Here is a 12541-nt window from a genome sequence, read left to right as displayed (position 1 = left end):
CATTGTCTGGCTCATTAGCTTTATACCTCTATAATTGCCACAGCTTTGCACATCTCCCTTGTTCTTAAAAATTGGCACCAATACACTTCTCCATTCCTCTGGAATCCTCTCACTCTCCAAGATCTTGTAAAACAAACTTGTCAAAAACTCTACTGCCACCTCTCCTAAGCACTTCCAGACCTCCACAGGTATGTCATCAGGACCAACAGCCTTTCCACTCTTTATCCTCTTCAACGCCCTTCTCACCTCACTTCTACCAATATTTGCTACTTCCTGTTCCACAACAGTCACCTCTTCTACTCTTTGTTCTCTTTCGTTTTCCCTTATTCATCAACTCCTTAAAGTACTCCTTCCATCTTCCCATCACCCTCCTGGCATCTGTCAGTACATTTCCATCTCTATCTTTAATCACTCTAACCTGCTGCACATCCTTCCCATCTCTATCTCTCTGCCTTGCCAACCTGTACAGATCCACCTCTCCCTCCTTACTGTCTAGCCTAGCATACAAGTCCTCGTATGCTCTTTGTTTGGCCTTTGCCACCTCTACCTTCACCTTACTCTGCATCTCCCTGTACTTCTGTCTACTCTCTTCAGTCCTCTCAGTGTCCCACTTCTTCTTAGCTAGCCTCTTTCCTTGTATACACTCCTGGACTTCCTCATTCCACCACCAAGTCTCCTTGTCCACTTTCCCCTTACCTGATGATACACCAAGTACCCTCCTACCTGTCTCCCTGATCACATTGGCTGTAGTTGTCCAGTCAACTGAAAGCACCTCCTGACCACCCATAGCCTGTCTCAACTCCTCCCTAAAGACTTCACAATATTCTTCCTTTCTCAGCTTCCACCACTTTGTCCTCCGCTCTGCCTTTGTTCTCTTCGCCTTCCTCACCACCAGGGTTATTTTACACACCAACATTCTGTGTTGTCTGGCTACACTCTCCCCTACCAACACTTTGCAGTCACTGATCTCTTTCAGGTTACAACGTCGACACAAGATGTAGTCGACCTGAGTGCTTCTGCCTCCACTCTTATATGTCACCCTATGTTCCTGCCTCTTCTGGAAGAAAGTATTTACTACTGCCATTTCCATCCTCTTTGCAAAGTCCACCACCATCTGTCCTTCTACATTCCTGTCCTGAAGACCAAACCTGCCCATCACATTTTTATCACCTCTGTTCCCTTCCCCAACATGTCCATTGAAGGCTGCACCAATCACCACTCTCTCACCTCTGGGGATGCTCTGCATTACTTCATCTAACTCAATCCAGAATTTCTCCTTCTCTTTTAACTCACATCCTACCTGTGGGGCATAACCACTAACAACATTGAACATTATCCCTTCAATTTCCAGCTTCATACTCATCACCCTATCTGATACTCTCTTCACCTCTAGAACATTCCTTACAAACTCCTCTTTTAGGATAACTCCTACTCCATTTCTTTTCCTATCCACACCATGGTAAAACAATTTGAACCCTGATCCTAAGCTTCTAGCCTTGCTACCTTTCCACCTGGTCTCCTGTACACACAGTATATCCACCTTCCTTCTCTGCATCATATCAACTAACTCTCTTCCCTTCCCTGTCATGGTCCCAACATTCAAAGTCCCTACTATCACTCCTAAACTCCTGCCTTTCCTCTTCTCTCCCTGCCTACGAACACGCCTTCCTCCTCTCCTTCTTCGACCAACAGTAGGCCAATTTCCACCAGCACCCTGTAGGTCAACGGCACCAGTGGCGGTCGTTGTTAACCCGGGCCACGACCGATCCGGTATGGGAATTATATTCTTGATTCGCATCGTTGATTTGGCAAATGTTTTTCGTCGGATGCCCTTCCTGACACAACCCTCTGCATTTATCCAGACTTGGGACTGGCACAAGAAGACACTGGATTGCGCCCCCCCGTGGTTGCATTAGCTTATATAAAATAAATATAAAAATAAATATATCTCTCTGTGTGTATATAATTTGATATTTGTGTATATTTATTTTATTTTAGCTTATATAAAATAAATATACACAAATATCAAATTATATACACACAGAGAGATACAGCAATCTATAGTCGCCCTTGACATGAGTCTGGTCTCATACAGATCATCCTGCCTTTGAAAATCATCCTAATCTCAGATTACCTCATATGACATGAGCGCTGCAGTTTCCCCCGGGTCAAATCACATTACTCTTGTTGCTATTCAGGTGCACGCAGGTGTGAAAACCACGCAGCACTATATACGAGCGTGACTGGTTTCCTCGCGCGCTTGCGGCTTAGGAGAAATAAGTGGGTGCACTTTGCCTGTCTCACTCGCAATCTAAACGGACATCTTAAATTAGACAAAGTCTCGGCGTCCACAAGCTCCGCGCAGAGAGCAGGTCAGCTCGTCGTCCTGCATGAGGTGTCGCGCATCTGTGCTCTAACTCGTATTAAATCTGCCTCTCTGGGATTTTTGCCTTTTTTTTTTTTTTTTACTTTCTCATTTTACCTCCATGTAGGAACTAGAAAGAGAGCCGGGGGATCCGAAGTGGCTGGATATCATCGAGAAAGACTTACACAGGCAGTTTCCCTTCCACGAGATGTTTGCTGCTCGAGGAGGCCACGGGTAACTAACAATGATCAGATGATCACACCGTGCTGTTGGAACAATTGATTATTTAAACCAGTAAATCCAAAGACTTGGCATGCACTCAGTAGGATTTCTGTTTGACTAAAAGGTATAGTATCATGCCCTCATCAGGGTTTTAAAGCCGAAAAGACTAGTACACTCAGACACAGGCGGCTGGATACAGAAAAAAAACAGAGACACGTGGTTAGCCTGATATAGAGAAAGCCAGACGGACTCTCAGGAGTCTAATGGATACGCACACAGACAGAAACACACTGACTCAGAGAAACAGACTGATACAAAGACAGACATGGACTCAGAGAAATAGAGACAGACGGAGACGGAGAAACATGGGAGGAGACGGAGAAGCTTGGAAGGAGGTTCTTTTAAAAGAACAAATTAAGAGACGGCACAGAAAGACAGTTATGATGAGACAGACAGATGGCTACAAGTGACACAAAAAAGAAGGAGACAGACAGACCGATACAAAGAATGACAGATGGACATAGAAAAAAAGAAAGAAAAAGCCTAAAGCTACAAATCTACCAATCCATTTTTATTTCCAAATCTTTTGGAATTTGGTGAAAAGCAGAACCAAGTAAAGTGATGCCTTACATTAATATAAATAAAGTTTAATAATGTCTGTGTGTGTGTTCAGTCAGCAGGACCTGTACCGTATTCTGAAGGCATACACCGTGTATCGGCCGGAGGAAGGCTACTGTCAAGCTCAGGCTCCTGTGGCTGCGGTCCTGCTGATGCACATGCCAGCAGAGGTGTGTGCGCTTCCATCTGTGTGTGTGTGTGTTTGTGTGTGTGTGTGTGTGTGCATGCACTCGGGTGTTTGCTTGCTTCCTAAAACCTTCCTTCCGTCCCCCTAGATTTTATCTGCTCACTCGAGAGCAACACAACATTACATAGAACTCGTGTTTGTTTTCGTGTCTGTTCTGCACCTCAGTTTTGACCTGCGAGTGTGTGCTGTTTCCGCTGTGTGTGTGTGTAGATACAATAACGATTCTTATTTTACATACAAGTGTCCTTGAGCCACGACATCATACTTCATTAACGATCGATCTAAGTGGTTCACTACGGTGCAGACGTTCCCACAAAGTATCACTTCTGCATTGTAAACAGGGACAGGAAGCCAGATGCTGTAGATGGCGTTCACAGCAGATAACCTTAGATTGTGTTATCTCAGAGCAATTATCAGACTGTGGTGTAACAAAGGGTTTTGTTTTGCTTTTTTTTTTTTTGTCACAGCAAGCGTTTTGGTGTCTGGTGCAGATTTGTGAGAAATACCTCCCCGGGTACTACAGCGCCGGACTGGTGAGGATGTGTGACAAAATTTAGTCATACTGGCAACGTTAGAAAGCATTACTATACAAATGAAGTGTTTTTTTTTTTTTTTTTTTTTATCTGTTTACCAGGAAGCAATCCAGCTTGATGGAGAGATTTTCTTCTCCCTGTTGAGGCGGGTCTGCCCCATGGCCTACCGCCATCTGAAGAAGTTTAAGATCGACCCCATCCTCTACATGACCGAGTGGTTTATGTGCATCTTCTCACGGACGCTACCCTGGTCCTGCGTCCTCCGTGTCTGGGACATGTTCTTCTGCGAAGGTAAAAAAAAAAAAGGAAAGAAATTAAAGACGACAATGGCTTTTCTATTTTTCTGACCAGTTATTGTTGGCTCATAAATTAAGCCACTGGGGTACTGGGAAAAAAAAAAAAAAAAAGTTTAACCCCCAAGCTGTTGCTTTTTTTCATTTTACTCTTCTTTTTCACCGTCACATATACGAGTTATAAAGGCTCTTTCTGTAGGCCGGAGACCTGATCGCTCCTTTTTCTGAAACATTAGCTTGAGGGTTTACTTCCAATAAACTGCACTCCACTCTACGTTCCTTGTGGGGTAACATGATCGGATCAGGTTACTTCCTGTTTTTAATTCTTGTGTAAATTCAGGGGGAAAAAAGTTAGCATGGTTACTGATCTACAAAACCAGTTCTTCACATTCCTAGAACTGGATCGGTGTGATGACATCATCCTTTTTGGTAAATGCAAAACCATGATTATGAGCCTGATTATGATCAGGGTTGGGTACTAGAAACCCGGTGTGAATATGGCACTTCGTTGCCATCGCACGTGAAAGATGATTTACAGACTGAGAAAAACTCGCCAAGTTGTACAGTGGAACCTTGGATTACGAGCATAATTGGTTCCGGGAGCAGGTTTGTATTCCAAAACACTCAGTTGGCACCAGCATCGTTAAAAAACACGAGTGATGCACAACCCTAATTATGGTTGAGATTTGGATGATAATCTTTTAAAAAAACTGAGCTTGCTTAAATTAAATCCTAATGTGTCATGCTACAGGGTCGACATGTTCGGATCAGATGTTCATGTCGTATTATTTTAAGTGATGACAGGATCGTTAAGAAAGCTTTCTTAGTTTACTAAGAGAGTGTGTGTGTGTGTGTGTGTGTGTGTGTGTGTGTGTGTGTGTGCGCGCGCGCGCAGGGGTGAAGATAGTGTTCCGTGTGGGGCTGGTTTTACTGAAGCAGATGCTGGGTTCTGTGGATAAACTACGAGAGCTGCAAGGAATGTACGAGACCATGGAGCGCCTGAGGAACATCTCGCCAGACAGCATCAAAGAGGAAATACTGGTTCACGAGGTCACTATACACACACACACACACACACACACACACACACACACACACACACACTCTCTATCTCTCAGATAGGGCAGTTGGGAACTTTCCTGATCAAATTGTTGATTTCTTTTTACTTGAAATGCCTGGTACAGGAATAACATGATCATTCATAATCATGAATGTTTCTTGTTTTTTTTTTTTTGTTCATTCAAACAAACTCAGTTTCAGCTGGAATACTTGTTTTTTGATATCTGTACTTTACTACAGATTATAGGCTTTTGGATTTGTGCATGTCTGACCAAAAGTTCTTTCTTTCTGTTCCTCCACCAGGTCACTGTTGTCCCTGTGACAGAGGCTTTGATTGAGAGGGAGTGCACCGTGCAGGTGAAGAAGTGGCGCGAGTCTCGCGGCCCCCTGACGCACCAGCCGTGTCGCAGGCTCTACGGCACTCGAGACATCCACGAGCAGAAGCGCCGCGCCGCCGCCATCAGCTCCGGGGGGAGTCTGTCCTTCCTGGGCAGCTCCATGTCCGCCCCACCACCCGGCCCCCTGCGCTCCTCTTCCAGCCTCCTCTCTCTCCCCGGCTTCCGGAAATCCAAACTTCCATTCTCTCACGGTAAAAAAAGCTCTTTTTCTGGTCCTATCGGCCTAGAACCGCAGGTGTTTGGGGGTGGGACTCCTATAATGATAACGATGTCATCTGGACCGCCACGCCCACTCGTTTCAGCAGTGGTTCCACCCACTAGTAGTGCAGGAGGACACAAGCCTAGTCCTTTAGCAACGAAACCTCCAACACCACCGAAATCTCCAACCGCAGACGCCAACACAGCACCGAAACCTGCACTAGAACCAACGTCAGCACCGAAATCTGGTCCAGAACCAATAGCGGCACCAAAATCCGAACCAGAACCAATAACGGCACCAAAATCTGATCCAGAACCGTTAACGGCACCGAAATCTGATCCAGAACCGTTAACGGCACTGAAATCTGATCCAGAACCGTTAACGGCACTGAAATCTGATCCAGAACCGTTAACGGCACCGAAATCTGATCCGGAACCAACATCAGCGGCAAAACCAGAACCAACATTGCCATCTAAATCAGAATCAACTTCCGCACCAAATTCTGGGCCTACACCAGAATCGGGACCAAAGCCCACACCAGCTTTAGCACTGAAACCCAGCATGGAATCCGCGCATCCCCCGATCCCGAACCAACTCCAGCCCCCCAGAGTCGTCTCGGAGCAAGTGACACCCACGATCCCGTCTCCCACTGCCAACAACATGCCCCTGCCGCCCTGTGAGGACGAGGGCAAGAAGAAGAAGAAGGGCAAGGAGGAAAAGAAGAGCAAAGAAGACAAGAAGAAAGAGAAGGAGGAGGAGAAGCAAAAGGCGCGAGAGAAAAAGGAACGAGACAAGGCGGAGAAGGAGAAAGCAAAGAAGGAAAAGGAGCGGGCCGAGAAGGACAAGAAAAGGGAGAAAGGGGGTAAAAAGAAGGACAAACCCGCGAGCGCCGAGGCGGAGGAGCAGAACGGAGCCGCGGCGGCCAAAAACATGGCCTAGTTTTTCTGAACAAAGGAGACGAATAGAGCACAAAGGAGGACGGGATAACTGGAAATAGATCTTTACAGTCACGTCCATTAGGAGAGATATTACACACACAGTCTGTAAATAGATCAATAGGTCATTATTTAGTAATTCATCCCACTTTAAAACATTTATCCGATCTGCCGGTGACCCGTAATAGAGCTCGTCCTCATCGTAGACTAACCAAGGAGCCCGTATTTATTAACGTCGTCTGTTAGCGTGTGCTGGTGCGTGTTTACGTGTTTGTGTCGTAGTCTAGCGGCGCTGTCCAGTGTTTCTGACTTCCAACCTGTAGGAGGCGCTCTTGCTGCCATCCTTCAGGGAGAAACTGGATAGAAGAAAAAAGAAATATATCTATATATAAATATATACACACAGTATATGGTTTGGCCACTAGAGGGCCGGGAAGAACAGACTGAACTAAAAGGCGGAGGTTTGTTTGAAATGGTACCGCGGCCTGAATGGTGGGACGACTAATGCTCTTCTCCCATCTTACGAGTGATTACAGCCTCGCGCGTGATTTCTGTTTCAGCTCGTGTGTCTCGCTTTGCGTTGTAGATGAGTCTAAGGCTGTGAGATATGACTAAATAAATAAATAAATTTGATGATGCTTTGATCAAATATCTGCAAAAACAAGGAAACGAAAAAAGGTTTTAAAGACGAAGTACAAAATGTTATCAGGAAACAGTTGGCTTCCATTGATGGTAATTTAAAAAAAAAAATTACAATCACATAATAGTGTGGTGAAATTATTATTATTATATCAGCATCACTCAGTCCTAGACATTATAGCCCTTACATTCAAAAATGCTTTCCGTTCCTTTTTTTTATCATCTGTTGCTAATTAATCATTCATCATTCCTCTCTCTCATTCTCTCATCTCTCACTTTTTCTGTTTTTCTTCTCCTTGCCTCTCTTTAGTTAATCCTGATCATATACCACTCCCCCCCCCTTGTTTAACCGTGAACTGGAATTATTATTGTTATTATTACTTGGCAGACGGCAGAGTAAAATGAAAATGGTGCATGATTGTGCGACACGATTAGAAAATGTTAACTTATCGGGGAGAATTAAAGAAAAGTCTGAACGTTACCTGCGTGGACTTTGAGTTCAGACTCGTATTTATTTGTTTGTCAATGAAGGATTTAGTTTGTTTGCACTGAACCCTCTGTTATTGTTTTATTTTTTATTAGGTTGTTTGTTTGTTTGTCTTGAAAGCACCACTAATATTTGATTCTCGTTGTTCTTTCCGATGTTAACGAATGACGTTCAGTAGCATTAACGTCCGAGCTCGTCATCTTCAGGGCTCGAATTGCATCGATGTACAGTTTGTTAATTTAACCAGATGAGCAGTTATATTGTGTATTATTTCTGCTCTTCATCCTGTTTTAGAGAGCGTGTTATTGTTAGTTTATTATTTTTGTTATTTTCTATGCAAGAATCCAGAGGCCTGCGTGACTGGAAGTGAAATGAATTTTTAAAGGAAAACCGAGGATATATTTTAGTCATTTCTTTTGTCTGTGTGTATGTGTTTTGTTTTATTTTGTTTTATTTTCGCACATTTTCTTTCCCAACATTTCAGAGAATGAAACCAAGCAGACGCATTTTTATTTATTTATTTTTTTTTACTCTTGAATTTCAACAGATATGACAGTATTTAGTGCCTGCAAATGCTGGTTTACTTTCTCACGCTTTACGTGAACAGACTTGCTTGACGTTCAGCAGAAATGTTTGCTACAAGGCTAACACGGCTAACGATTAACGAGAGATCTAACGAGAGAAATCCCATGAAGCGTAAACATTTCACACGCTGTTCGTTATTTTATTCTTTAATAAACAATGTTGTAAAGACAGTCCTTTCAAGTTTTTTTTTTTATGATGTATTGTAATTAAAAGTAGATTTCTGAGACGGGGCTTAAGGAGCGAATGAAACTGTGTGGTGTTTAGTGTGTTTGAATAGACCCCTGGTGTGTTTCTCCTTGCTTAGACAGGTTAGGACACGGCAACCAGATTACAACTAGTTCAAGATGATCCACGTCACAGCGGTGAGAAAATGATTCGACTCGGGCAAGCTGTTCATCGTTTTTTGTTTTTGTTTTTATGTATGAGCTGCTAAACCTATCTAAAGGACAGAGCTGTAGCACTACCTTGTGTAAAACCTTGTGTTCTCTACAGATCTGGACCGAAAAAGAAACATCACATTACAAACACAAATGTTTTTAAATAATTCCTTCACTGGAGATGAATAAACAATTATATTATTATATACAAGCCAAATATATATATTAAGTTTTGCTCTTTAACAGAATACTGTGTAGAAAAAAAAAAACACCTTAAACAAAGCATTTAAAGCAGATGATCATCCGTTGCATGTCAAGTCAGCTTTGAAGCAAACACTTCCTGCCTGTTTGACCAGTTCAGATTTTTTTCTTTATCTATTTCTGTTAGATTGTTTTTGTTTTTTGTGTTACACCCCATTTCTTAGCATACTTTTTATTTTTATTTTATTATTTTTATGATTACTATTTAATTTGGGTTTGGAGGTTTGAGCCAGTACTGTAGAACTATACAATGATACAATGGGAGGTGTTTATTTTTATTATTTTTTTTCCTCCTGCGTTGATGAACCACTGGAACATTTCAGTGTACAGACATTTCTAAAACAACTCCTCCTCCTGAGGCACTCCGCAGAATTACGCAAAAAAAACAAACAAACTGAACAGCACTTTGGAAACTGGACTGTACTGTCAGGAGACTCTGAGAAGTGATGTCGTGCAACTTGTTGATCTGACATGCAAGATGATGTGGCTTTTTTTTCCCCCGCTTGTGGTCTTGTTCTGTGGTGCTGCGTCATTCCTCACCTCTAGGTGATGCTGTGCTTTGTCTTTTCAATCTAAAAAGGTTGCCCGGGGTAACTTTGGCACGGACTGGGCTTTGTAACACAGGTTTGTGGCCCTTCTCTACTCCTTCTCTACTCCTTGGTGTCATAACGACATAACATTTCTGAAGTTTGTATTAGGAGATGTTGAAGATGACTGTAGACTTCAGGGGCATAGTTGACCCACAAGGCATTGCTACAGACAAAGAACAACTAACAGACCTGCTTAAGTGTAAAAAAAAGATGCGAAACCGAGACAAGGTGTTCACAACTGATTGTCTCTCTCCAGGGGTTCTCGAGGGAGTTTAATGAACGGTCTCGGCACACGGGGTGGTGTGTCTATGCAAACCCTTAAAACCCCAGACTGACTTTTATGAAGCAAGCACATGCTTTCATTGTTTTTCTTGAAGGAAAAAAAAATGAATAAGAGAAGAAAAGAAAAGAAGTGTGCCATGCCTGGTTGGGCCACTAGAGGGTGCAGAGGAACAGACTAAACTTTCGAAATGGTACTTTCCTCAGAATTGTCTGGGTTTGGTGATTATTTTGTGACTGAATATGCAAAAACAAACTAAAATAATCATTATTCAGTTTTAAACCTCTATAGTGTATCCAAACGGTCTGGTTTCTGATTGTTGGGGTTGAGGAAATTCAGAGTCCATGCATTTCAGAGGCTTTACAATGTGTTATTTACATATTTATCTAATGTCTTGTCTTATTTTTTTATTTTGTTTAATTTTTTTCATCTCGCTACAAGAACCAGCAACCCTTTGTAAGAAACGCCCCGTGTTACCATTGGTTTAAGACTAAAATGTGGAACTTTTGTAATAATAAAAAAAAAAGCCACACACAGTGTTAGATGACTACACACCATGCTTTTAGTGCTAGAGTGGTCACGTGACCCTGTAGATGATTAGTGGACTCCACCACCGTTACAGCGCCTTCCTGGTGTCTAAGCACTGTTTTTGTTTTACTGAGGAAAAAAAAAATCTATTTGTTAATGTTACATGTTTCCAGAATAGTCGATGTCCCGATGTTACTCTCTTGTATTTGCGATGAGCTTTTAAACACTCTGTATCGCAAATATAGCGTATTAATATTAAATACTACTGACTTTTTTTCCGCACAAATAAGATTTATGTCCCTTATCTTTCACACTTTAAGTGGTCTGTCTAGAACCTTTTAAATAAACTACCTTTAGAGAACAAAAGTACTTAAACTGCATTATGAATGTGGCAAAGATTATCTGGTCCAAACTCCTTCCCTGAGGCATCTCCAATCTAACACCAAAAACACTGGGATTAAAAAACGTGTATATTTATCCTGAATGTTGTATTAATCAGCACATGCCTGGTGTTCACACCTAAAATGTTAAAGAACAAAAAAGCAAGAACTGAAACGGGTTTACGTGGCTGATCGGAAATTCACCCCCTCGCTCAGTGTTTCTTGGTTCTTTTTTTTTGTTTAAAGTCGTTTCTTTTTACCTTTTCTTTTATCCTTTTTTTTTCTAATCAACTAGTCTTCTTTAAACTCACCTTGTCATGTCTTTTTTTTTTTTTTTTTTTATACCAAGCCTTGAAAATAGAATTAAGTCATAGCTCATCATTCCTTAACTACAGAAAAGGAAAATGTACACAGTGTATTTAATAAATCATTGCGATAACAATGATGATAAATTGTGATGAATAATAAACCGTAATATATTAAATCCTGAAAGGTGTGTGTTTCCGTTTTTGACTTTTTGAGAAAAGATTATTGGGGTGGCTTTCTCCGAAGATCGCAGTGTTTACTTTAAAAAATAAATATATATATAAAAATGTTTTTATGTAACTGTATTACCTGGTTTTAATTCCATTTTTAATTTACTCATGTAAGGCACTCTTTCAAAGTCTCTGTATTAAATGTTCAGGCAGTTAAATAGATTGTTGACAGACAAAGTGTAACAAAAAGTTACGTCGAAAAAATAAATATGTCTTTTATAAAAGTTAATTTAAATAAATTCTACAGCTTGATTGAGAATAAATTTTGCTTATACTCGTAGCTTCCTAAATTTCTATGGGATTCTGGCACATACATTCACTCAGACTTTAGCGCTGTTAAGGATACTTTTACTGACTTGAGGTGCTGCTTGAGCACTTGTAGATACTTCTCATCCTCATGATCCTATTTATATTCTTTCCAGCAAAACAGCCTCAGATCATGATCCTGCCGCCACCACCATGCTTCACAGATGGGATGCCGTGAACAATTTGTTTAATTTGGCGAGAAAACTCGTTTCCATATAGCACATAAGCACGACAGGGTTTACCCAGATTACTTATTATACTGGTCTCCTGGATGAACGTACATGTTTTCTCTGAATGCTTCATCAGTTCCTTTGTTGTCTTGAAGTTCAGTTAGTTTGTGCGTCTACCGTTGCAGACAACTTTTAATCAGTTGTTTAAAAAAGCATCCTAGAGAGAAACCACACTTGATCCAAATTAAATTAACACAACCTCTAATGTTAAAAAAAAGTAGATGTAATTGATTTGCCAAAAACAAATTGTATCATAAGATGTGAAAAACTTGCATTAAATATCTTGAGCATATTACATTCTTAAATTTTTGCCTCAGCTGTGTATTCATGAAAACAATAGTTTAACGTACTGTAAGCGATGCTTTTTAAGTAGAGTTTATGATATGTTCAGTCACCAGGACCAAATAAATGCATCTTCAGTTTATTAGCGCATAAAATGTTTGGTGAAGTTTGTATTGAAAAAAAATCTAAACTAAGCAGTCGCTGTTGTTAGACTTTGGGCTACTCCTATCGGGAGGTCACCACATCTGATC

General features: G+C 41.4%; 1 protein-coding gene across 1 annotated transcript in view; it reads left to right on the top strand.

Moving 5' to 3' along the window:
* The window catches only part of LOC128544600 (TBC1 domain family member 10B-like), a 28354-nt gene extending 16926 nt beyond the window's left edge, over nucleotides 1-11428 (top strand). Inside the window, exons 5-10 of the mRNA XM_053514821.1 lie at nucleotides 2493-2599; nucleotides 3261-3375; nucleotides 3860-3925; nucleotides 4027-4216; nucleotides 5114-5268; nucleotides 5581-11428. Of these exons, the coding sequence (XP_053370796.1) occupies nucleotides 2493-2599; nucleotides 3261-3375; nucleotides 3860-3925; nucleotides 4027-4216; nucleotides 5114-5268; nucleotides 5581-6813 (1866 nt within the window). The 3' untranslated portion in view covers nucleotides 6814-11428. The remainder of the gene's footprint in view (nucleotides 1-2492; nucleotides 2600-3260; nucleotides 3376-3859; nucleotides 3926-4026; nucleotides 4217-5113; nucleotides 5269-5580) is intronic.
* Nucleotides 11429-12541: the final 1113 nt, after the last annotated feature.

This window comes from Clarias gariepinus, chromosome 16, assembly GCF_024256425.1.
Source record: "Clarias gariepinus isolate MV-2021 ecotype Netherlands chromosome 16, CGAR_prim_01v2, whole genome shotgun sequence".
In the NCBI taxonomy this organism is placed as follows: Eukaryota; Metazoa; Chordata; class Actinopteri; order Siluriformes; family Clariidae; genus Clarias; species Clarias gariepinus.
Note: the sequence above shows the minus strand (reverse complement) of the source record. Positions and strands in the feature narration are given on the sequence as shown.